This window comes from Dendrobates tinctorius, unplaced genomic scaffold, assembly GCF_039654945.1.
Source record: "Dendrobates tinctorius isolate UK_male_01 unplaced genomic scaffold, ASM3965494v1 ptg000035l, whole genome shotgun sequence".
NCBI classification, from domain to species: domain Eukaryota; kingdom Metazoa; phylum Chordata; class Amphibia; order Anura; family Dendrobatidae; genus Dendrobates; species Dendrobates tinctorius.
Genome location: NW_027361703.1, coordinates 56,047,650 through 56,074,734, shown reverse-complemented (window position 1 = coordinate 56,074,734; position 27,085 = coordinate 56,047,650). Strand labels below are relative to the sequence as shown.

Here is a 27,085-nt window from a genome sequence, read left to right as displayed (position 1 = left end):
TAGTCAGATTTTGATAGTCTCGGGGAAAAAAAAAAAAACTTACTCTGTTGTTCAAGTACATCATTAAGTGCTTGTAACCAGTGGCAACACAGAAGTTCGTCACTGCACCAGAACGTCACTGCTTTGCACCGCCAGCGGTGCTTCTTCATTCTCTGCACATAGTGCACTAGGGGAAAAAGTTAAATTCACATCTACATCAAATGATTTATCACACTAGCATATACTAACTGAATACAGAATATAACTTTGCCCACATAATGGCCTTCACATATCACATTTGGAAGATGACCGTTTAGGATCAAAAGGAGGATCGGGTCGAAGCCTAAGGAAGACAGGAACTATACCCTAATACGCTAAGGAGTTAAATTGAGAAAAAAAGTTTCCATGTGACATGAGACATAAGTGGATTTCCCGAACATCAAGGGGCCTTAAAAGGGATTTTTCAATAGTAATTGACTCTCTTCCAATGTTTAAACTCTTCATAAAAATCTCTTTTCCAATATACAAATATATCCAATAGAGAGCGGGTGCAGTAATCAGTGACCAAGGTTATTAAGGGAATGGGTGGACTGCAATAGCAAGAGAGGTCATCAAACTTGGGGTTATTCAGTTTGGAAAAAAAAAGAAGGCCCCGTGGCGATCTTATTACAATGCACAAATATATGAAGGTACAGTGCTGCTATCTTTCTAATGATCTTTTTACATTTAGGCCAGCAACTGTGACAAGGGGACATCCTATATGTCTAAGGAAAGTTTATTATTATTATTATAGCGCTATTTATTCCATGGCGCTTTACATGAGAACAGGACAAATACAGACAAGTACAATAAACATGAGCAAAACAAGGCACACACAAGTACAAAAGGAGAGAGGACGGACCTTGCCCACGAGGGCTCACAGTCTACAGGGGATGAGTGAGGATACACTAGGAGAGGGTAAAGTTGGTCATGCGGCGGTTCAGCAGAGTGAGGATCGCTGCAGGTTGTAGGCTTGACGAAGAGGTGGGTCTTCGGGTTCCTTTTGAAGGTTCCTGTGGTGGGCGAGAGCCTGATGTGTTAGGGTAGAGAGTTCCAGAGGATAGAGGAAGCACGGGAGAAGTCTTGTATGTGGTTGCGTGTAGGTAGGTACCGGGAGACCATGTCACAGATGTATGGAGGAGACAGGTGTGTGGATGGCTTTGTATGTCATTGTTAGGGTTTTGAACTGAAGCCTCTGGGCAATAGGAAGCCAATGAAGGGCCTGGCAGAGAGGAGAGGCTGGGGAATAATGGGGAGACAGGTCGATTAGTCGGGCAGCATAGTTTAGGATGGATTGCAGTGGTGCCAGAGTGCTAGAGGGGAGGCCAGAGAGGAGGAGGTTGCAGTAGTCGAGGCGGGAGATAAGGGCATGCAATAGTGTTTTTGTGTTTTCATGGTCAAGGAATGCACGGATCCGGGAAATGTTTTTGAGTTGGAATCAGCAGGAGGAGGCAAGGGGTTGGATATGTGGCTTGAAAGAGAGGGCAGAGTCGAGGATGATCCCGAGGCACCGAGGGTGCGGGACTGGGTAAAGTGAGCAGCCATTGTCATTGATGGATAGGTTGGGTGGAGGGGTAGAGCGAGATGGGGGAAAGATGATGAATTCTGTTTTGTCCATGTTCAGTTTTAGAAAGAAGGCAGAAAAGAGAGATGAAATAGCAGACAGACATTGTGGGATTTTGGTCAGTAAGGAAGTGATGTCAGGTCCAGATAGGTAGATCTGCGTGTCATCGGCGTAGAGATGATATTGTAAACCGTGGGATTCTATGAGCTGTCCCACGCCAAAGGTATAGATGGAGAAGAGTAGGGATCCTAGAACTGAGCCTTGGGTAACACATACAGACAGGGAGCGAGGTGAGGAGGTGGTGTGGGAGAGGGAGATGCTGAATGTCCAGTCTATTAGATATGACGAGATCCAGGATAGGGTCAAAGCTGTGATGCCAAGAGATGAGAGAATCTGCAGCAAGAGGGAATGTTCCACTCTGTCAAAGGCAGAAGACAGGTCCAGGAGGAGGAGGACAGAGTAGTGTTGCTTGTTCTTGGTGGTTAGTAGGTCGTTGGTGACTTTAGTTAGGGCAGTTTCAGATGAATGATACAGTCGGAAGCCAGATTGTAAGTGGTCAAAGAGGGAGCAGGAGGAGAGGTGGAAGGACAGTTCAAGAATGACATGCTGTTCCAGTAGTTTTGAGCAGGGCTGTGGAGTCGGTAAGCCACAGTTGCGACTCCGACTCCTGGATTTTATCAGGCTCCGACTCCGGCTCCGACTCCTTCATAAATGGCCAATTCATAACAACAAATTTACTGTTGTAAAATATTAAACATCGTGCTTATTCAGTTTCTCACCATCATATAAGTAATCAGACCACTTAGAGCAAAAACTACATTTATTAGAATACAATTAGAATATAGCAAATAACTTTTATAAACTTTTCTAAACTGTAAGTAAATATGCAATAAACACTCTTATGCAGTTAATATGAAGAAATCTATAAATTTGTCCTCAGAAAAAGTATTGCCTCTGTCAGATCCTCCTTCATGGATGCCCTCAAATCTGATCTAATTATTTTGAGAGCAGAGAACAACCTCTCTACACTAACTTGTGTTGGTGGCAAAGCAGTAACCACTCGGGCAACATCTCTGACAATGTCAGGATACAGGGGAATCGCTTGTTGCACTGTTATTTTTGATGAACGGTCAAATTTCTCAATTTCTTTTAGTGCACATGAAAAATTCTGCTGAAATGTACTGGCTGTGTTCCTTGATGGGGATGACTCTTCTTCTATGCGGGAACGCTTTGCACGGTCCTTGTGATCCAAATATTTTTCGAAATTAAATTCTTCATCAGTTGATGATGAGGGTGAAGATGTGGCAGGACGACCAAATTCTTCTTGTTCCTCCTGACTGTTCTGCAACCCTTTCATCCTTACTGCTATTTCAAACAGAGCTTCTTTTCCGTTACTTAGCTGTTGATCATCTAGAAGAATCCGATGCATTGGGTCTACATAAACAGCTGCCAAAAGAATGTTATTTTGTAATAGTAGCTCCTCTCTCCGTTTCATTGATGTAGCAATGCCACTTGCAATTAACCCTCCTCTTTGGGACAGGCGAAACATTAGGTTCTTCCACTCCTTTAAGAAAATACCTGGAGTTAAGTCCTCTGCTTGTAATTTTTTAGTCACTGTAAATGGGTGCTCTAGCAATTTTTCCAGCTCAGTCACCTGATTCCACTGACTTTCATTTAGCGTCAGTTGAGGGTTAACCATGTGTACAAGAAAGGTTTTCAGTTCAACCAATCGCTGAATCATTAAGTAAGTACTGCCCCATCGTGTGGCTTGATCAATAATTGCCCCTTTTCCAGCACGTCTCTTCAAAATTGAGTCAACTTTAGGGGTTCTGGCAACAGTAGCCAATTTTCTCACCTTGCCAATCAGTGCAGCAGCATGTCCTTCTTGCAGACTGTCTCTTATAGCCAGCTGTAGCGTATGCACAACACAGCGCATGTGATGAATGAAAGAACATATTGACACAGTTTCAACAAGATCATCTAAACTATCATGTTGCTGTTCATCTGAAGCAACTTCAGTTTGCTCTTCAGTTACAATACCGTGTTCCTCTATTTCAAACATTTCTGTGTCTGTGGACCCAGAATGTTCTTCTAGCTGCTGGTCACCATCATTACTCTCATTCATTAGCTTAATAGCAGGGCTGTGGAGTCGGAGTCAGAGTCGTGGAGTCGGAGTTAGTTTTGGTTGGAGTCGGTAGAAATGTACCGACTCCAGCTTTAAAAAAAATGTATTAATATTTCATAATTGAACTTTCATATGAATTTTATAAATGTTACTCAAATATATATGTTCTATCAAACTATGAACAACAGTGATAAGCAGTTCTGCTGGAGATAGAGACATTTCTTACTTCTTGTGTGTCACTGTTCTCCACTGCCCTTATCTAATCTTATACTTCGTTAACCTCATGCTGCCCCAACCCCCCTACTTACAATGTATGAAACTGAAAGTGAAAATGTGTTGCAAATTCTTAGTAGTAAAGCTCCTCCTCTAGACTAGATCATACTAGGTGTGCGTCTTCCAAGCATCTCACAGCTGCCTGCTACTCAGAAGAGGAAGACTGTAAGAAGTATTATCCTTTCAACAAACTTTGCATCAGTTAACTGTGAGTACGTGAGGAATAATAACAGTATTACTGACCACTATATCAGTTGTACGACCTGGCAATAATTTTGTACAATTGTTTTTAGGAAAAACAATTGTCATTTGGATTGTGAATGCAGAATTAAAAACCTGAGAATGTCAAAGAAGCATCACATTAAATCAGCTGTATTTGAACATTTCACCATCACTCAAGATAGAAAACATTATGTCTGTCAGTGTATGACAAATGATCCAGACGAAAACAAATGCTGTGAAGCCAAGATGAGTGCATATTCAGGCAAAGATAAAAATGCTCCTACCAGAGCTTCTAATCTAAAGAGACATTTACAGCGCTTTCATCCAGAAGTACTGAAAGCAGTGGATGAGAAAGACTGCATCCAAACCAATGAACCAGTGCCCAGCTCTTCCAGCCAAACAATGGAGCAGAGAACTTTGCAGCCATCAGTTGCAAGATATTTTGTCAGTGACAAAGTTACTGTGACAATGACAGTAGATATATTTAAAAAACAGATCATAGAGCTTGTTGTAAAGGATAGTGTGCCTATTTCATTATTTTCACGACCAGCTTTTATGTGTCTGAATGGGGAAATGGCCCGCAAGCTTGGTGTTTCTCTGGAGAGAGAGAGTATTAGAAAATTAGTAATCGAAGAAGCTTTTAAACAAAAGGAAGAACTTAAAAAAAACTCTCAAGGGACGCTTTCTGTTTCTTAAAATGGATGCCTGCACACGTCACAGAGTGAACTATTTTGCCATCAATGTCCGATTTGTTTGTGACAAAAATGAAAAAGTTACCAAGACATTGGCAGTAAAAGACACCAAAGCTCATCACACCAGTGAGTTTCTCCAGGTCTTGGTGGAAAAGGTTCTGCAAGACTATGAACTTAAAAAAGAGCAAGTTCTTTCTGTCGTAACTGACAATGCTTCAAATATGATAAGTACTATTAAGCTAATGAATGAGAGTAATGATGGTGACCAGCAGCTAGAAGAACATTCTGGGTCCACAGACACAGAAATGTTTGAAATAGAGGAACACAGTATTGTAACTGAGGAGCAAACTGAAGTTGCTTCAGATGAACAGCAACATGATAGTTTAGATGATCTTGTTGAAACTGTGTCAATATGTTCTTTCATTCATCACATGCGCTGTGTTGTGCATACGCTACAGCTGGCTATAAGAGACAGTCTGCAAGAAGGACATGCTGCTGCACTGATTGGCAAGGTGAGAAAATTGGCTACTGTTGCCAGAACCCCTAAAGTTGACTCAATTTTGAAGAGACGTGCTGGAAAAGGGGCAATTACTGATCAAGCCACACGATGGGGCAGTACTTACTTAATGATTCAGCGATTGGTTGAACTGAAAACCTTTCTTGTACACATGGCTAACCCTCAACTGACGCTAAATGAAAGTCAGTGGAATCAGGTGACTGAGCTGGAAAAATTGCTAGAGCACCCATTTACAGTGACTAAAAAATTACAAGCAGAGGACTTAACTCCAGGTATTTTCTTAAAGGAGTGGAAGAACCTGATGTTTCGCCTGTCCCAAAGAGGAGGGTTAATTGCAAGTGGCATTGCTACATCAATGAAACGGAGAGAGGAGCTACTATTACAAAATAACATTCTTTTGGCAGCTGTTTATGTAGACCCAATGCATCGGATTCTTCTAGATGATCAACAGCTAAGTAACGGAAACACGGGTATTACATACCTGGTAATGTGTTTTTTCATGAGACATGACGGCACCACGAGAGAGGGGATCCTCCCCAATGAGAACAGGAAACCTTCAAGATAAAAAGGGGCGGCTCCTCTCTCCGCATCAGTTGTTTCACAGAGCACGAGAGGAATTACGCAGGTTAGTGTACACATAAATAATACAACTTTAATACTGCTAAATTTCCGACACCAAGGGAGTGTATAATACTAATAATGCACCCAACTAATGACGTGATCAATAGGGCGGGAATATAAGGGTGCCGTCATGTCTCATGAAAAAACACATTACCAGGTATGTAATACCCGTGTTTTTCCATTCTACATGATGGCACCACGAGAGAGTTACAGAGATTTGTATTCTCTTAGGGAGGGATCACTGCTTGTAACACTCTTCTCCCAAATGTGAGATCAGAGGTAGCAAATAGGTTTAACCTATAATGCCGGAGCGGACCAAGAGGCCGCCTCACAGGTTTGGTCTATGGGAGCGTCTGCTCTCTCCATCCCGGGCGTCATCATGGCCCTCGTGGAGTGGGCTTTATACCTTCTGGAATAGCCCTGCCTACACTGCTATATGTTAGCATAATGGCCTATAGTCTGTTTAGAGGCTTTTAAGGCTCTTCCTTGCCCCTTGGAATGAGACAAATAAGGACCTCTGTATTCTCCAAGGACTCGTTACCTCTAAATACTGCAGGAGACATCTCATCATATCTAGGCAATGAAGCCTCTCCTCCTTCTGGTAGTTAGTATCATGACAAAATAGATGATAAGATTATCTCCTGAGCCCTATGATATTTTGACATCACCTTGGGAAGGTATGCTTGATCTAATTTTAACACAACTCTATCGTCTATGGCCTGAGTGTAGGGAGGGTCTTATTGATAATGCGAGTGAATGCTCAACCTACTGGCCGACGTGCGTGCCATTAATAAGGCTGTTTAATGTTAGAATCCTTAGCTAATGTTGTGTTTTGATGGTTCAAACAGACTCTGTCCGAGATGACAGGAGTAAATTCAGATCCCAAGGAGGAGTAGGAGGAGTAGAGGACGTGACAGAGTCAGCTTTAGTACAGGCCTGGATAAACCTGGCCACCCACCTATTGTTTGCCTGGTCGCAGTTGAATAAGGCTGCCAGGGCTGAGACGTGTACTTTGAGGGTACTGACAGCTAACCCCAATCCTAAACCTTTTTGCAGAAATTCCAGTATTGCCCCTATCGGGACTTTCCCTTCCCGTATTGGGTCTGAGGAGATAAGAATTTTTTTACATATCCTCTTAAAAATTTTTGTAGTCACTAGTTTTCTGCTACTGAGTAAGGTGGATATTAACGCTGCTGAGAATCCCTTTTCCTCTAGTAGCGACCTTCTAAATTTCAGGTTGTCAACTGCAGCCTGGATCTCTGAGAGTGATTGAAGGGACGCTGTGTTGGAAGGTCCTAGACCTCTGTTACTGATATCACTCTTTTTGGCCAAAAAGGGAGCTATTATGAACACTCTGGCTCTGACCTCCCTGATCTTCCTCAAAACCACTGGTATGAGGCATATTGGAGGGAAGGCGTACAGGAGACCTGATGTCCACATTATCCTGAAGGTGTCTACTGTCCATGGTCTGTCTGCTGGACTTAGGGCGCAGAATTTCTGAACCTTCCTGTTGGCTTTTTTTGAGGTGGAGAGATCTATACTGGGTTTTCCCAAATGTGCACTATCCATTGAGAAATGGATTCTTTTAGGTACCCTTCTTCTTGCCTCAAGTGGTTCCTGCTCAGACAGTCTGCCTTCAGGTTGTCTATACTTCGGATATGCAGGGCCGGTAATGAGAGGGACTGGTGTTCTGCCAGAGTCATGATCTGGTCTCAAGCTGCTTAGTGGAGGCCCTTTGACAATAGCAGTCACCTTCAGCCTAAAAAGGGCCGGTGACTATCTGCATCAAGGACTGAGGACGGGTGTCTCCCTGGTGGTTTACATATGCAACCACCGCTTGGTTGTCTGATAGGACTCTCACGTGGTGTCCTCTTTAAGTGTGGTAACAACTCCTCTGACTTTTTTCGATTGTTAGTTCTCAATTGTTTGAGGATAGATTTCTTTCCTCCTGGGCCCAGGGATCCTGGAGCCCTAATGTGTTTACTTTTGGAAGCAGTCACGCTCATCCAAGAAGGGCCGGTGGCCTAGGTTGGCGCCCCATCCCCAAGGACTAGCGCCCATTGTGACCACCTTGGAGGCAGTGTGTGTGTGTGTGTGTGTGTGTGTGTGTGCAGGGTACTCCTCTCGGGGAGGACTATCTGTAACCACCACCTGAGTGACTGGAGTACAGAGTCCAGGAGGGTGAGCTTTTGCTCTAACCGTTCCTGAAGTTCCCGGTTGTTCTGTATCACACACCCTTACCGTTCCCTTGTGTGGAACTAGGCCATTTCACTGCTGGTATGTCAGAGGTGAGGGACCCCAACATCAACATGGTCCTTCTCAGAACTATTTCTGCTTTTTTTTTTTTATCTCCCTTGTCTTCCTCTGGGAGGTGATACTCCTGCTCCACCGAGTCCACTGTTAACCTCAAGAATTTCTAGATCATTGCTGGTTCCATTTTTTTTTTTTTTTTTGAGGTCCAGCTGCCATCCTAGCGTCTATAGTGTTTTCATCACTATTCTGACTTGATCCTGACAGTAAGGAAGATCTCTTCCCACTATTAAGACGTTGTCCCGATAGGGTATCACCAGAGTATCTTTCCCTCTGAGGTGCGCTGTGATTTTTGCGCTTAGCCTTGTGAAAAACTTGAGGGCTATCACTACTCGACAGGGCAGGGCCCTGTATTGGAAGTGACGCTACTGAGACCCATCTGGACTGTCACTCTGAGACATATATGGCCTTATTGCCGGATCTGGTGATAAGTATTCTTGAGGTCTCGGAATTGTTATATAACATTTGAGGAAGGAGGAGTTCTACTGCTGGCCTTATCGTCTCCATCTTGGAAGACGGGATTATTAGATACCTATTGAGGTCTTTCCAGAATTAGGATTGTCCTCCAGGAATCTATCTGGGGAGTTTTTTTTTTTTTTTTTTAAACAGGGGGGAGTAAAACTCTATCCTATCGAAATTTCTTCCAAGACATGTTTGTCTAGGAGTGAGGTTGCTTCCCCTTCCAGACTGTCTTTCTTTGAGAGGACTGCCTATGCCCTCGTGGAAGCCAGTGGTGGAATCTTAACTCCAGACCTGATCCCACAATTTTCCGGATCCAGGTGCTGAACGAGAATTTCTCCCAAGCTGGAAGGAAGTGCACCTGAGAAGGCCTGTCACTGGAAGGGTTTTTTTTTTTTTTTTTTTTGGTGTCTTTGGAGGGCATGCTAAAGTAAAAGCCTCTCCCACCTTTGGATCATTTGTCAGAGTGGTTTGTCTCGATCCTTATACTCTTTGCCTGTGTGTCCCCCAGCCAGCATTTTAAGCCATCCTGAACGGCGTCGCACATTAGCCAAAGCTGCTAATTTTCCTGCTAGCCTTGCTGAATCCTGCTGAAGTCTCAGCTAGGAATACTGCTGCTGCTCTTATGGCCGGTGTTGCCTCTAGGATAGTCTCCCTGAGGATTCTTTGCTCTAGCTGATCCTCCAGGTTCTTAAGGGATCTAACCACACCAGTGGCCGCCCAAGGCTGTTTTAAGACAACTAACTGTCTTTCTGTTGGAAGTTCTTTCAGGGAACCTAAATCCTTAAGGAGCGGGAAGGACTTTCTGGCAACCTTTGAGATCGCTACGTCAATTTTGAAGCCTCATCCCAGGATGAGGCTGTCTCTTCCTGAAAAGGGCACTTCCTTTACAGGGATTTGATTATCTGGAACCTCCTCACTGGTTTTTCCCATTCCCTTTTAATGAGTCCTTGCAACTGTTAGTTAATAGGGAAGGCTCTACGTTTTCCATATAGCAAGCTTGTCGAACATGAGTTCTTGGCTTTCGCATCTACAAGCCCCATGGTAGGTTGGACTGCTTTAATAAGCTTGTAAGTACTGTATCCTCTTTTAGGAATGTATCTTTTCCATCTGAGCTACTTTCTCAGTAGCGAGTTTTAACAGAGCTCTCCTATGGTCTTCCTGAGAGACCAATGAGGGGCTGGTCTATCCATTGCTTTGCTATCCATGTTTGTTGACTGCAAAGCCCTTCCTGATTGTAGACTTCTTACAATCAGGGATCTCCAGCTCTCAGCAGAGCGGGTGTCTCTTCCTCTACTGTTCTAACAGTACAGGTCTGACACAACCCCTTATTCCTAAGGGACTTTTCTCTTTTTTTTTTTTTTTTTTTACATAAGGAATATTCCTTATTCCTAACATTTAATTTACCCCCTTTTTAGGGACCTCCAATGCTCTACCCCACCAATGTATGTAAGAAGAGGGGAGAGAGGAGACAAGAGAGAGAGAAAGAGAACAGACATTATTGTACTGGACTTTCTCGAAGCTCACTCACCACTCGGACGCTTCACAGGACGGGTACCGGATCTGGAGGCTGACTGGTCTGTACACATGACTCCCATAGGGACTGTGGACCCCCCTTGTTAACACCATGACGATCCTCCCGTACGCTGTCCGAGCGGCTTCCACTGTAGTTATGGCGCGTCTGGCTCCTCTCATCTGAGCGAGACCGCCACTCCTGCACCTCCTAGCGGGGCTGTAAGTGCTCTGGCAAAAAAGGCTCTCAATCTTAACAAGTTAGCTGCTGCTGCTTTCAGATGAGAACAGTCACATTCAACCTAGAATGTTGGTGACCCCTGCCAGCACTTCTGACAGCATTAGACCATTTTTTTTTTTTTTAATTAACTGATCACCTGGTTGATCCTGCACATGCCGGTCACCTGCGCACTACATCCGACTTGTTTGCACCCCCAGTAACCACTACTGGTGTGTGCTGATCTCCTCCCCGTGCATACCCCGGAGCGCGCCAGCCTTTCCCTCGGGTGCGCGCTCCCTTTCTACACTCGGGGAGCCTTTCCGGCCAGTTCCTGGTGCGCGTCTCTGTCCTGCCACTATCGGGCGCGTCAGTTCCGGTGCGCGCCCGTGTCACTTCCGGTGCGCACCCCCCGGCGTTCTTCTGTCGCCCGGCCACCATGACTCTGACCTCCCCCGGCACCACCGCCCCCTCCCTACCTGGACCTGCCCGGAAGGGGCGATAACGCTGCACCACCACTGGCTACCAAGACGCCTGGTCACCTCCACCTCCTCCATACCTGTGCTGGGTTTTACCTGGAGGGAGCGATCACACCGCTGGCCAAAACTGATTCCTGCAGGTACTGCTTCTTCTTTATGGCCCAAATGGTGACCGGCGTCCTGGGCTCAACAAGGAGGGATTCCGAGAGGGTCCTCCGAGGAGTCTTACCTCTGCCCGTGCACCGATGTGCCTCACGGGCTGCATGGCCACCACACGTCAACAGAGAGGGAGCACAAAGGTGGCCTCCGTGGACTTCTATGGGGTATGTCGGCATCTGGGAGGGTGCACCCAATGTGGTCTCCGAGGCATCAAACTTCACCTGGGCAATTGCCTCACAGGCTGTGGCCATGCACTCGCTCAGGGGGGGCATAGGACTATATGGCCCCCGAGGCGACTACCGGTACCTGGTGACGGGTGTAGCAGACCGGTGCCTGCCAGTAATCACCCGACCAAGGCCCAGGCATCCTCCTCTTTCTTCTTTCTTCCAGAATCTTCAAGAGGTTTTCATCTTGAGGGTTTCCCATCGAGGACAGGAAACCAACTGATGCGGAGAGAGGAGCCGCCCCTTTTTATCTTGAAGGTTTCCTGTCCTCATTGGGGCGGATCCCCTCTCTCGTGGTGCCGTCATGTAGAATGGAAAAAAGCTCTGTTTGAAATAGCAGTAAGGATGAAAGGGTTGCAGAACATTCAGGAGGAACAAGAAGAATTTGGTCGTCCTGCCACATCTTCACCCTCATCATCAACTGATGAAGAATTTAATTTCGAAAAATATTTGGATCACAAGGACCGTGCAAAGCGTTCCCGCATAGAAGAGGAGTCATCCCCATCAAGGAACACAGCCAGTACATTTCAGCAGAATTTTTCATGTGCACTAAAAGAAATTGAGAAATTTGACCGTTCATCAAAAATAACAGTGCAACAAGCGATTCCTCTGTATCCTGACATTGTCAGAGATGTTGCCCGAGTGGTTACTGCTTTGCCACCAACAAAAGTTAGTGTAGAGAGGTTGTTCTCTGCTCTCAAAATAATTAGATCAGATTTGAGGGCATCCATGAAGGAGGATCTGACAGAGGCAATACTTTTTCTGAGGACAAATTTATAGATTTCTTCTTATTAACTGCATAAAAGTGTTTATTGCATATTTACTTACAGTTTAGAAAAGTTTATAAAAGTTATTTGCTATATTCTAATTGTATTCTAATAAATGTAGTTTTTGCTCTAAGTGGTCTGATTACTTATATGATGGTGAGAAACTGAATAAGCACGATGTTTAATATTTTACAACAGTAAATTTGTTGTTATGAATTGGCCATTTATGAAGGAGTCGGAGCCGGAGTCGGAGCCTGATAAAATCCAGGAGTCGGAGTCGCAACTGTGGCTTACCGACTCCACAGCGCTGCTTAATAGTACTTATCATATTTGAAGCATTGTCAGTTACGACAGAAAGAACTTGCTCTTTTTTAAGTTCATAGTCTTGCAGAACCTTTTCCACCAAGACCTGGAGAAACTCACTGGTGTGATGAGCTTTGGTGTCTTTTACTACCAATGTCTTGGTAACTATTTCATTTTTGTCACAAACAAATCGGACATTGATGGCAAAATAGTTCACTCTGTGACGTGTGCAGGCATCCATTTTAAGAAACAGAAAGCGTCCCTTGAGAGTTTTTTTAAGTTCTTCCTTTTGTTTAAAAGCTTCTTCGATTACTAATTTTCTAATACTCTCTCTCTCCAGAGAAACAACAAGCTTGCGGGCCATTTCCCCATTCAGACACATAAAAGCTGGTCGTGAAAATAATGAAATAGGCACACTATCCTTTACAACAAGCTCTATGATCTGTTTTTTAAATGTATCTACTGTCATTGTCACAGACAAAATATCTTGCAACTGATGGCTGCAAAGTTCTCTGCTCCATTGTTTGGCTGGAAGAGCTGGGCACTGGTTCATTGGTTTGGATGCAGTCTTTGTCATCCACTGCTTTCAGTACTTCTGGATGAAAGCGCTGTAAATGTCTCTTTAGATTAGAAGCTCTGGTAGGAGCATTTTTATCTTTGCCTGAATATGCACTCATCTTGGCTTCACAGCATTTGTTTTCGTCTGGATCATTTGTCATACACTGACAGACATAATGTTTTCTATCTTGAGTGATGGTGAAATGTTCAAATACAGCTGATTTAATGTGATGCTTCTTTGACATTCTCAGGTTTTTAATTCTGCATTCACAATCCAAATGACAATTGTTTTTCCTAAAAACAATTGTACAAAATTATTGCCAGGTCGTACAACTGATATAGTGGTCAGTAATACTGTTATTATTCCTCACGTACTCACAGTTAACTGATGCAAAGTTTGTTGAAAGGATAATACTTCTTACAGTCTTCCTCTTCTGAGTAGCAGGCAGCTGTGAGATGCTTGGAAGACGCACACCTAGTATGATCTAGTCTAGAGGAGGAGCTTTACTACTAAGAATTTGCAACACATTTTCACTTTCAGTTTCATACATTGTAAGTAGGGGGGTTGGGGCAGCATGAGGTTAACGAAGTATAAGATTAGATAAGGGCAGTGGAGAACAGTGACACACAAGAAGTAAGAAATGTCTCTATCTCCAGCAGAACTGCTTATCACTGTTGTTCATAGTTTGATAGAACATATATATTTGAGTAACATTTATAAAATTCATATGAAAGTTCAATTATGAAATATTAATACATTTTTTTTTTTAAAGCTGGAGTCGGAGTCGGTACATTTCTACCGACTCCGACTCCAACCAAAACTAACTACGACTCCAACTCCACAGCCCTGGTTTTGAGGCAAAAGGGAGAAGGGATATCAGGCGATAGCTAGACACAGAGGATGGAGGGGGAAGACACCGTTTGTAAGTGAAAGGTTGAAGATGTGTGTTAGGGTTGGGATGAAGACTTTGGCAAGGTTAGAGATGAGTTGGGACGGGAGCGGGTCAAGCGTGCAAGTGGTGAGATGTGATCTTGACAGAAGGGTGGAGAGCAGATTGTCTGTCATGGTGGAAAAGCTGGTTTTGGAAGAACAGGGCTGAGCAGTCAAGGGGAGGCGCAATGGGGACTGCGGGCCAAAAGCTTTCTCCGATGTTATTGAATTTATGCTTAAAGGAAGAGGCAAAGTCTTCAGCAGAAATGAGAGGAGAGGGAGGAAGTGAGGGGGGACGGAGTAGAGAATTTAAATAATAATACTAATAATCTTTATTTTTATATAGCGCTAACATATTCCGCAGCGCTTTACAGTTTTGCACACATTGTCATCACTGTCCCCGATGGGGCTCACAATCTAAATTCCCTATCAGTATGTCTTTGGAGTGTGGAAGGAAACCGGAGTACTCGGAGGAAACCCACGCAAACACGGGGATAACATAGAAAATCCTTGCAGATGTTGTCCTTGGTGGGATTCGAACCCAGGACTCCAGCGCTGCAAGGCTGCAGTGCTAACCACTGAGCCACCGCAAAGTGCCGAAGTGCTGTTTAGGGTTGTGAGACAGGGAGGATATGAGAGATGAGAAGTAGGTTTGTTTTGCGGCAGTGAGCGTGGATTTGAAGTTGGTAAGGGACTGTTTGTATGCGATAAAATGCTCAACAGAGCGTAATCTCTTCCATCTCCGCTCAGCGACCGGAAGCCCGTCTCAGTTCAAGTGTAGCTGTAATTCTGGTGTTATAAAAAGTGGCAGCAGCATCTGTGTCTGGAAGGAAGATATATCTGCAAGAGGGAGAAGGGACTCAGAGAGTGAGTGTAAATTTAGATGTTTGAGATTTCTGCGAGGATGAGTGAGTTTATGGACTGGGGGTTGAGCACTCGGAGAGGAGAGGGAAGAGAATGTCAGTACATTGTGGTCAGGCAGGGGGAGGGGTGAGTTAGTGAGATTAATAAGGGAAGAGAGGCGGGTGAAGATGAGGTCCAGTGTGTGGCCATCTTTGTGGTTGGCTGCGGAGGACCATTGATTGAGACCAAAGGAGGCAGTGAGCGATTTAAGTTTAGAGGCAGCTGAGGTGGAAGTGTCAATGGGGATGTTGAAGTCACCCATGATGATCGTGTTTAATCATTTTAATCATTCACAGACACAGTCGAAGTCTTTACCATAAGAGCAGTGAGACTATGGAACTCTCTGCCACATGACGTTGTAATGGTTCATGTACTACAAAAGCACAAGGGTACCCTAGATTCTTCCCTTTTTAAATATAATATTACAGGTTATGGGCACTAGTTTATTATGGGCAAAATTAGGGGCCTTGGCTTATACTCGAGCACAGTACTTATTTCACACAATAAAATGCAATTAAATCATTTAAAAATCATACCAAATGATTTTCTGTTTTTTATTTATAGATTCGGTCTCTGACAGTGTACAATAAAAATTACACACTTCAACATACTTTGTAGGTGGGACAACTTGCAAAATCTGCAGTGTATCAAGTACTTATTTTCCCCACTGTATACATGTAAATTCTCTGGAAGTCCAGTCATTTCTCTGGAAAATTACTGTCAACCTAACAAGCTACAGCTAAGGAACGTGCCATGGGATATCCCATCTTTCCATAGCGGGCTACTCCCTAGATAGATAGATAACATATATACATATGCACACACCTGTATCTATGAATATAGATACAGATGCATTTTACCAAAAGCAAAAACCATACACAAAAAATCCCAGGCAATAACTAAACAATACAGACTCTGGCTATGGAGACACGGCTAAACTAATCTCATTTCGGTCACACAAAACAGCTATCATTCATAGCAACCAGTGATACTTGCAGTTTGGTGCCCACGACATGTGCAGTCTCTTCTCATAGAGATTCTGGCTGGTCGCCTAATCCACATTGCTCTGATTCCCCCATCTGACTGACCATTGAACATATGGCCTGGTTCTAGCTATGGTTATCCAGGTGAACCTAATCAGGAGCTGAAGTGCTAGGATACAACCCTACCTGGTTTTCCTACAAAATATATATACACATACATACACACACATTAAAAAAAACAACAACACTTGTACATGTTTCACGACTGTGACTGTCAAGAAGCCACTTATTTGGAAACTGTTACACAAAATTCTAGGTGTAGTCCCAGACAAGGAAGTGGTTCAGATAACAGACATATATTAGGGAAAAGAAATACAAAAACAGCATAAAACCTATGAAGATATAAAATAGGTATGATGAAATATACACTTGTCATTTCTCATTAGACCAATTCATTGTAAGGCAACATCAACATGGCAATTGATCCATACTGAAGTCATCTGGTAAGCTCTGGTTTTCCTTCTGGATAAAACTTGATGCAAAATGTCTATATCTTTTACAATGCTGTAATGTGTGACGCTTCTATCAGGTTGAGCATCACTTTAACCACCTTGCTCCTATACACACTAGTATTTTTTGGTCAACAAAGAGTGGTAAATTAAAATCATAAATATCTAGCCCATTATATCTAGTCTGTGAATCTTTTGGTTTCTCAGAGCATATGTCTACCTGTAAATGCATGGGGTTTGCACATGTGTTTCCACTGCATGCCTTGATAGTATTTCTCATCAATCTCGGCTTCGCCAACAGAAACAATCTCCGATACAGGGACAACATGACCACCTGCAAAATGGAAAAGTGGAAAAGGAACAAACCTAGATGTTATAAGTCATGACAATGACAGAGTACAAGCTTCTTGTATGGACGGTCCCCTAGCACAGCATGAAGAGAGGTGTTCTGCTCTGGGTCACAAATGGTTTTGCTCAATCAAAAATTTTTACAGAGAAAATAATTTGTACAACTTAAAATTAAAGAGGACCTATCGCTTTTGTGAAAAACCCACAAAATGACAGAAGATGAAATTCTAAACCTAATGTATGCCATTAGCAAATCTGATGATTTCCCTCAGCATTACAAGGGTCAAGGAGTATTCACTAAATGCTATTCTATGGAAGGAAAGGGGGCGATAATCAGCCTTGTGCTCAATTCTGTTCAGGAGTCATTGCAAATAAATCAGCTTGCCTGTTCTCCTGTTATGCCAAGTAGCTAGTCCAATATAATATGAAAATCAATTCACCGACACCTGTGTTTTAAGCTGCCCATATAAGGGCTCTTTCACACGTCCATGTCTCTGGTACGTGTTGTGACAGTTTTCACACATACCGGAGACACTAAGGCTAAGTGCACACGTACCGGAACTCTCGCGGAAATTACCGCGAGAATTCCGGAATTCCAGTCTGCGGGAAAATCGCATTTTAAATTCCCGCGATTTTCCCGCGGAAAAACTAGCATTTTGCAAGCGTAATTAGCTTGCAAAATGCTAGCGTTTTCCAAGCGATCTGTACCATCGCTTGGAGAACTGATTGACAGGTTGGTCACACTCGTCAAACATAGTGTTTGACGAGTGTGACCAACTTTTTACTGCCTATGCGGCATCAGTAGTGAAAGATAGAATGTAAAAAAAAAAATAAAAAATGGTGTTATTCTTACCCTCCGACGTCCCGCGCATCCGTTCCCAGTAATCCTTTGCGAAAATGCCTGTGATGGCGTCCGTTCTCGCGGGATCGTGATGTCTCGCGGTAATTCGCGATGACGTCGCGCGAATGACCGCGAGACTTCGCGATCCCACGAGAACGGACGCCATCGCGGGCATTTTCGCAAAGGACTACTGGGAACGAGAGCGTGAAGTGAAGCGGGAAGACTGCGTGGGACGTCGGAGGGTGAGAATAACAATATTTTGTATTTTTAAATTCTATTTTTTACAGGGATATGTTACCCAAAGCCCGGAGGACAGTCTCCTCTCCTCCGGACCGTGGGTACCATCCGCAATTGCTCTGCTTACTTTCCGCATGGTGTGCACAGCCACATGCGGGAAGTAAGCGGAACAATGCATTCCTATGGGTGCGGGATCGCCGCGATTCCGCAAATTAATGAGCATGCTGCGGTTTTTACCGCAAAGCGATTCCGCCGCGGTAAAAACCGCAGCATTAGCACAGCATTGCGGAATCCCATAGGAATGCATGGGATGCTTATTTTTAGCGGCAAAATCGCGCGGTTAAAATCGCCACGGAAACGCGAAAAAAACGCCACGTGTGAACTCAGCCTTACACACGTAGAAATGACCCTGTGCATAAGTCAGTGTGTTTCCATGGACCGTGTGTCCGTGGACAAAATACAATAACATGTCCTTTTTTAACAGCAGCATTGGCTGTAAAACATCCCGCACACATGCACATGGATGACACACAGGGATGTCATCCATAAGATATGTTTTGGCACCTGGAAATTAGCGGTACAGTAAGTGCTGTTCCCCGGCGTCGGGTGCTAAAGACCGCTTGCATCATTCTCCCCTGCTCTGCTGGTGATCAGCGCGAACAGGGGAGAATGATGAGAGTTATATTCAACTGATAACAGCAACAGCAGGCGGCGGCTGATGGGACTATTACTTATTATTTAAATAAATAAATTTAAAAAACAGAGTGTGGTCCCTTCCCCTCTGTATTTGACAACCAGCCTTGCTAAAACAGACAGCTGCGGGCTAGTGTTTTCAGGCTGGTAAGGGGCCACTGATATAGCCCCCCCCCCATCTAAAAAAAAGGCATCCCGCAGACGCCCAGAAAAGGCACATCTATTGGATGCGACAATTCTGGCACTTACCCTCGCTTCGCTCTTCCCATTTGCCCTGTAATAGTGGCAAGTGGGGTTCATATTTGTGGGGTTAATGTCACGTTTGTATTGTCTGGTAACATCAAGCCGACGGATTAGTAATGGAGAGGGGTCTATAAGACACCTATCCATTACTATTCCTATAGTTATATGGTAAATAAAGACCTATCAAGAATCAAGTCTTATTTCAAATCAACACAAACTTTTCCTTTCTTATTTAAAAATAAAACACGTATGCCGCAAGGATTACACACACGGACACCGACATCTCCAGTACCGTTTTTCCGGTACCGGGAAAAAAAGGATGTGTGAAACCAGCCTAAAGGAGGAAGGAAAAGTTATCAAAATATGGCTAATCTGCAAAAGGAGGAAATTGCCTTTCTGAAGAAATAATCTACTGGTAGATAGCAGTTTGTAAAGGATTAATCTATTATGTCAGCAGCCCAGATCTCCCATGGATTTACATGCTTCACAGAGTCTCATTTCCCAGCTCAGAGGTAGGAAGCCTCTCACAGTTGTCAAGATAGTGAGACAGTAGAGAGCCCAAACTTAGCCTCTCTTTTAAGAAGCTAGATTGTTTTATTTTTTTTAACTAGATTTCAACCCCTTAACCCCCAAGGGTGGTTTGCACGTTCATGACCGGGCCAATTTTTACAATTCTGACCACTGTCCCTTTATGAGGTAATAACTCTGAAACGCTTCCATGGATCCCGGTGATTCTGACAATGTTTTCTCGTGACATACTGTACTTCATGGTAGTGGTAAAATTTCATTCAAATAACTAGCGTTTATTTGTGAAAAAATGGAAATTTGGCGAAAATTTTTAAAATTTCGCAATTTTCCAACTTTGAATTTTTATGCCCTTAAATCACAGAGATACGGCACACAAAAAACGTAATAAGTAACATTTCCCACATGTTTACTTTACATCAGCACAATTTTGGAACCAAAATACTTTTTTGTTAGGAAGTTATAAGGGTTAAAAGTTGACCAGCGATTTCTCATTTTTGCAACACCATTTTATTTTTATGGACCACATCACATTTGAAGCCACTTTGAGGGGTCTATATGATAGAAAATACCCAAAAGTGACACCATTCTAAAAACTGCACCCCTTAATTAAGGTGCTCAAAACCACATTCAAGAAGTTTATTAACCCTTCAGGTGCGTCACAGGAATTTTTTGAATATTTAAAAAAAAAAAAAATGAACATTTAAAATTTTTTCACAAAAAAAATACTTCAGGTTCAATTTTTTTTTATTTTACCAAGGGTAACAGGAGAAATTGGACTGCAAAAGTTATTGTGCAGTTTGTCCTGAGTACGCTGATACATGATATGTGGGGGGGAACCACTGTTTCGGCGCATGGCAGAGCTCAGAAGGGAAGGAGCGCCGTTTGACTTTTTCAATGCAAGATTGGCTGGAATTCAGATCGGACGCCATGTCACGTTCGGAGAGCCCCTGATGTACCTTAACAGTGGAAACCCCCCACAAGTGACCCCATTTTGGAAACTAGACCCCCCAAGGAACTTATCTAGATATGTGGTGAGAACTTTGAATCCCCAAGGCTTCACAGAAATTTATAACGTACAGCCGTACAATTTAAAAATCATATTTTTTCCACAAAAATGATCTTTTCACCCCCAATTTTTATTTTTCCAAGGGTAACAGGACCCTAAAAGTTATTGTGCAATTTGTCCTGAGTACGCTGATACCCCATATGTGGGTGTAAATGACTATTTGGGTGCATGGCACAGCTCAGAAGGGAAGCAGCGCCATTTGACCTTTTTGGCTGGAATTGGAAAGCGTTTGGAAAGCCTCTGATGTACCAAAACAGTGAAAACCCCAAACAAATGACACCATTTTGGAAACTAGACCCCCCAAGGAACTTATCTAGATGTGTGGTGAGCACATTGAACCCCCCAGCGCTTCACAGAAGTTTATAAAGACCGGGCGTGAAAATAAAAAAATCGTATTTTTTCAACAAACATGATCTTTTAGTCCCCATTTTTTTTTATTTTCCCAAGGGTAACAGGAGAAATTGGACCCCAAAAGTTGTTGTCCAATTTTTCCTGAGTACACGGATACCTCATATGTGGGAGAAAACTACTGTATGGGCACACGTCGGGGCTCGAAAGGGAAGTAGTGACGTTTTGGAATGCAGACTTTGATGGAATGCTCTGCGGGTGTCATGTGGCATTTGGAGAGCCCCTAATGTATCTAAACAGTGGAAACCCCCCACAAATGACACCATTTTGGAAACTAGACCCCCCACGAAACTTATCTAGATGTGTGGTGAGCACTTTGAACCCCCAAGGGCTTCACAGAAGTTTATAACGCCCGGGCGTGAAAATAAAAAAATCATTTTTTTCCACACAAATGATATTTTTGCCCCCAATGTTTTGATTTTTCCAAGGGTAACAGGAGAAATTGGACCCAAAAAGTTATTTTGCAATTTGTCCTGAGTAGGCCGATACCCCATATGTGGGGGTAAAACACTGTTTGGGCACATGGCAGAACTTGGAAGGGAAGGAGCACCATTTGACTTTTTCAATGCAGAATTGGCTGGAATTGAGATCAGACGCCATGTTGCATTTGAAGAGCACCTGATGTGCCCAAACAGTGGAAACCCCCAATTATAACTCCAACCCTAACCCCAACACACCCCTAACCCTAATCTCAGCCCTAACCCTAGCCCTAATGGGAAAATGTAAATAAATACTTTTTTTTTTTTTTTTTTCCCCTAACTAAGGGGGTGATAACGGGGGGGGGGGGGTTTGATTTACTGTTTATAGTGGGTTTTTATTTTTGGCAGCTGTCGCACGCTAAAAGACGCTTTTTATTGTAAAAATAGTTTTTGCATCACCACATATTGAGAGCTATAATTTTTCCATATTTTGACCCACCGAGTCATGTGAGGTCTTATTTTTTGCAGGACAAGTTGACGTTTTTATTGGTATCATTTTCGGGCACGTGACATCTTTTGATCGCTTTTTATTCCGATTTTTGTGATGCAGAATTAACAAAAACCAGCGTTTCATGAATTTCTTTTGGGGGTGTGCGTTTACACCGTTCCGCCTGCGGTAAAATTGATAAAGTCCTTTTATTCTTCGTGTCAGTACGGTTACAGCGATACCTCATTTAGGTCTTTTTTTAGGTTTTGGCGCTTTTATGCAATGAAAACAATTTTATATAAAAAATAATTATTTTTGCATCGCTTTGTTCTGCAAGCTATAACTTTTTTATTTTTTGGCTGATGATGCTGTATGGCAGCTCGTTTTTTGCGGGACAAGATGACGTTTTCAGCGGTACCATGGATATTTATATGCGTCTTTTTGATCACGCGTTATTGCACTTTTTGTTTGGCAGTATGATAAATCATTATTTTTTGCTTAGTTTTTTATTTATTATAAAGGGGTTAACTAGTGGGACAGTTTTATAGGGCGGGTCGCTACGGACGCGGCGATACCAAATATGTGTACTTTTATTGTTTTGTTTTTTTATTTCCAAAAAATGTATTTATTAGGGAATATTTTTTTTTTTAATTTAACGATTTTTTAAAAATTATTTTTACACTTTTTTTTTTTTTTTTTTTTTTAACTTTATTACATTGTCCCAGGGGGGACATACCTGTCAGATCGCGGATCTGTCACATCACAGATCACTGTGACAGATCAGCGATCTGTCACAGGCACTGCACAGGCTTTCCTCATGCAGGCACTGCACAGGCTTTCCTCATGCCTGCGCTTTGCAGGCACTGAGGAAGCCAGCTCCCTGCAGGCCCCCGAAGGTCCCCGTCGCCATCTTGGATTCGGGGCCCTGCAGGGAAGGAGCCCCCCAAAGCAGCGCTGCACATTGTGCTGCTGTGGGGGGCTCAGGGAAGCACGGAGGGAGCCCCCTCCCTGCCGATGCTTCCCCTTAACCCCCAGTACACCGCAATCGTGTTTGATCGCGGTGTGCAAGGGGTTAATGTGTCGGGGGCGGTCCGTGACCGCCCCTGACACATTGTGTCGGGTGTCACCTGTGATAATCAGCTGACACCCGGCCGCGATCAGCGGTTTCTCATGAAGTAATAGGTTCTGTTTCAAAAGAGCATCGAGTAACAGTAGAAAATTAAGTTCTGTATTCTTCCTGTTGCACTCACTTCCAGTTCTCAGGGCGGCGCAGGGAGCTGTTACAATCGCTACAGCCACACTTACTGTATAGTGACTAGTGACTAACAGCTCGCTGCACCACCCCAATAACTCGGAGTGGCTACAGAGGGAATAAAATGATTTTCTTCCTGTAACCGCTGCTCCAGTAAGCCTGTCAGGAATGCATTAATCGCTCTTTACCTTTTGGTTACCATTATATCTGCAGGTGAAGAGTGCTTTTGGATGTGGTAGATTTTCTTTAAGTGATGCTGATATCTTAATAAAATGACTGAAATCTTATGATAGTCAAAATACCTTTTTTTGGTTTACTAAATTCACAATGAAAAACAATACTGACCTGAGTGTTTCTACAACTATTATTTTCTATACAAATTAATCATAAACGGCAGATAGCTACAGTAACATTAAAGAGGATCTGTCATCAGGTCAAGAGTGTCCAGTTTTTTATCTTACTTTATTTCATCTGCTCCATTGAGTATTCTGCTTTTTACTTTTGGAAAATCTGCCATATGGCATTTTTTGTGCTGAATAAAAAGGTCCATATCTCTGGAACTATATGGCAGAATTTTAAAAGAAAAAAAAAGCAGATTTCTCATAGGGAGCAGTGGGAATTAAATAAGAGCAAAAACTGGACACTTTTGACCTGGTGTCTGGTCCTCTAAAAACAGAATATACAGTTTTTATCAACTACTTAGTATGTTCTACTCCTTTGATACTATCAATTTTAATAGTGAGAAATAAAGAACCCTCCATATCTGTCTCAGGAGATCTGCCAATATCCCCCACATGTTATAATAAAAAAAAAAAAAAATCATATCAAAATATAATGTCCATGAGATCGCAGCTTGAGGAAAAAAATATAAAATGGCAGCACTTTTATTGCGGAGTTAAATAAATCTAATAAATGGAAAGTATGGAGCCCCACACAGCGTGGTTTCAAACAGAATCCAGAATATAACCAAGCAGTACTATTAATACATCTTTTAATAGTGTAAATGGCTAAAAATGAATTACGGTAACTGTAAAGTTCTTATTTCAATTACTCTTACTGGGGATGACAAAAGTCCACCCATTGTGAGAACAAAATGAAATAAGCATTCATAATTAAATCATACAATGTGATTAAGTTTGTTAAGTAAATCTAAATATTCAAGCACTGCAGAAAAAGTCCTAGGGTTATTCCAAACAAAGCGCAAATTATGGGAAAAAAAAATCAAAGCTTTCAAGTACACAGCCGCAGCCGATTATAGAAACTGCACAAAAAAACACTCACTAATTGCCCGTTTAAATAGAAAATGTGGTTTTTGCATTCTTTAACACAACAGTTGAGTAGTAGTGAAGACAGAATATATAAAAAACTGGCAATGTAATGATGACTCATGTCCTGGTGTTGGGTCAAAAATGTAAAACTTCCAATCTAATCTTAAATTCTGTAAATTATTAAATGTTAAATTAAAAGTGGTTGTCCCATTAGGACACGCATATAACCCAACCCTATAACTCAAACTGAGAGACGCTAACAAGACGCTCTGACAGACCTCATCCATATAACATATTTGAAATATTTTTTTTTATCTGTAGTAGCCACTGCAGAAGTTATGGACAGCTATCCACAATAAATTATACAGGTGCTTCTCACAAAATTAGAATATCAAAAACTTCATTTACTTCAGTTCTTCAATACAAAAAGTGAAACTCATATATTATACAGAGTCATTACAAACAGAGTGATTTATTTCAAGTGTTTATTTCTGTTAATGTTGATGATTATGGCTTACAGCCAATGAAAACCCAAGAGTCTTTATCTCAGTAAATTAGAATACTTTATAACACCAGCTTGAAAAAATGATTTTAAAATCCGAAATGTTGGCCTACTGAAATGTATGTTTATAGTAAATGCACTCAATACTTGGTCAGGGCTCCTTTTGCATCAATTAATGCATCAATGCGGCGTGCCATGGAGGCACTGCTGGCACTGGAGGCACTGTGGCACTGCTGAGGTGTTAAGGAAGCCCAGGTTGCTTTGATAGCAGCATTCAGCTCGTCTGCATTGTTGGGTCTGGTGTCTCTCATCTTCCTCTTGACAATACTCCATAGATTCTTTATGGGGTTAAGGTCAGGCGGGTTTGCTGGCCAATCAAGCACAGTAATACTATTGTTTGTAAACCAGGTATTGGTACTTTTGGCAGTGTGGACAGGAGCCAAGTCCTGCTGGAGAATGAAATTTCCATCTCCAAAAAGCTTGTTGGCAGAAGGAAGCATGAAGTGCTGTAAAATTTCCTGGTAGATGGCTGCGCTGACTTTGGTCTTGATAAAACCCAGTGGACCTACACCAGCAGATGACATGGCTCCTCAAACCATCACTGATTGTGGAAACTTCACATTAGACCTCAAGCAGCTTGGATTGTGTGCCTCTCAACTCTTCCTCCAGACTCTGGGACCTTTATTTCCAAATGAAATGCAAAATTTACTTTCATCTGAAAAAAAAAAACCTTGGACCACTGAGCAACAGTCCAGTTCTGTTTCTCCTTGGCGCAGGTAAGGCTGGTTTCACATTTGTGTCCGTTTGCGCAGCGTTTCATTGGCAGCAATCTGTATGTGTCATGTTTCCCTATCTTTAACAAGGTGTACGCAGTGGCATGCATTTGCATTAGTTGGCATGTGTCCGCATGCATTGTTTTTAGGTGTGCGGCAGGGTCCGGCGAACGCATCATGTTGGATTTTTGGAAGCGGCAAAAATCCATCAAATATGCACATTCATGCGCATGCGGATGAGTGGTCAAATAAACGCATTTCTGTCTATGGGAACGCATGTGTTTGAAACTAATGCGTTTTTCACATAATCATGTTCAGGAAATGAGACACGCCCATTGGATGTGGCTTGTGTCAAGGAAATTCTCCGAACGCATGCGCTGAAAAAAACGCAAACGCATGAAAACGCAGCTTTTTTTACGTCATGCGTAAGCTGATGCGGATAAAAAATGCAGCGTAAACATGCGTTTTGACATTAGCATGCAGACGATACGCTGCACACACAAACGTTAATGTGAACCTAGCCTTAGACGCTTCTGGCATGGTCTATTGGTCATGAGTGGCTTGACACAAGGAATGTGACACTTGTAGCCCATGTCCTGGATACGTCTCTGTGTGGTGGCTCTTGAAGTAATGACTCCTCAAAGTCTCCTCACATTGGCATGCTAGGCACGTCACTCTCCACAAGGAGAAACGTTACCCCTTAGATTCCGGTCAGACGCCTCTCACCCAGCTAAATCAGATCTAAAAGGCCTGTCACACTAATCGATATCGCTAGCGATATCGCTATAACGTCACTGGTTTTTATGACGTTATAGCGATATTGCTAGTGATATCGCTATGTATGATACTTACCTCCGACCGGCTCCCCCCTGGTTATCGCTGATCGCGTGAGAACGGCCTGGGCCGTTTCTCGTCGTCAGCTTCCTGCGGCGCCGACGAGCGACGCGTGGACGCGGGCGGGAGGACGTCAGGATCGCCTCATCTGACAGGTAAGTAGCGACCCCCGACCGCTGCGATGTCGCTGGTGAGATGTGCCTGTGTGGAGGGCACTAGCGACCACTTAGCGATGCACCAGCGATCCTGACCGAGTCATATCGCTGGTCGGGATCGCTGGTGCATCGCTAAGTGTGACAGTACCTTTAAGCTGGAGTCACACATAGCGACTTACCAGCGATCCCGACAACGATATCAACGTGTCAGGATCGCTGGTAAGTCGCTATGTGATCGATGGTGAGCTGTCAAACAGGCAGCTTTACAAGCGATCAGCACAGCGATGCCGAGCGCGAGGCATCGCTTTGTTCGTTAGCACTGATGCCATGGATCCATGTCAAAAATAGAATTAAAATAAAAAATATTGTTATTCTTACCTTCCAACGTCCCGCGCAGCATTCCCGCCTCTCTCCACGCTCCGGTTCCAGTAATCCTTTGCGAGAATTACCGCGATGACATCCGCTCTCGCGGGATCGCGAAGTCTCGCGGTCATTCTTGCAAAGGATTACTGGGACCAGAGCGTGGAGAGAGGCGGGAATGCTGCGCAGGACGTCGGAAGGTGAGAATAAAACAATATTTTTTATGTTTTTTTTATTATTTTACAGCTGATCGCTGGTCTCCCGCCTGTCACACGCAGCGATGCGTGCTGGCCAGTGGGAGATCAGCGACGAAAAAAATGTCCAG

General features: G+C 43.2%; 1 protein-coding gene across 1 annotated transcript in view; it reads right to left on the bottom strand.

The window, feature by feature from the left end:
- The window catches only part of CERK (ceramide kinase), a 173,574-nt gene that overhangs the window by 69,523 nt on the left and 76,966 nt on the right, over positions 1-27,085 (bottom strand). The window contains exons 3-4 of the mRNA XM_073573495.1: positions 16,567-16,680; positions 44-166 (exon numbers count right to left, since the gene is read on the bottom strand). Coding sequence (XP_073429596.1) covers positions 44-166; positions 16,567-16,680 — 237 coding nt within the window. The remainder of the gene's footprint in view (positions 1-43; positions 167-16,566; positions 16,681-27,085) is intronic.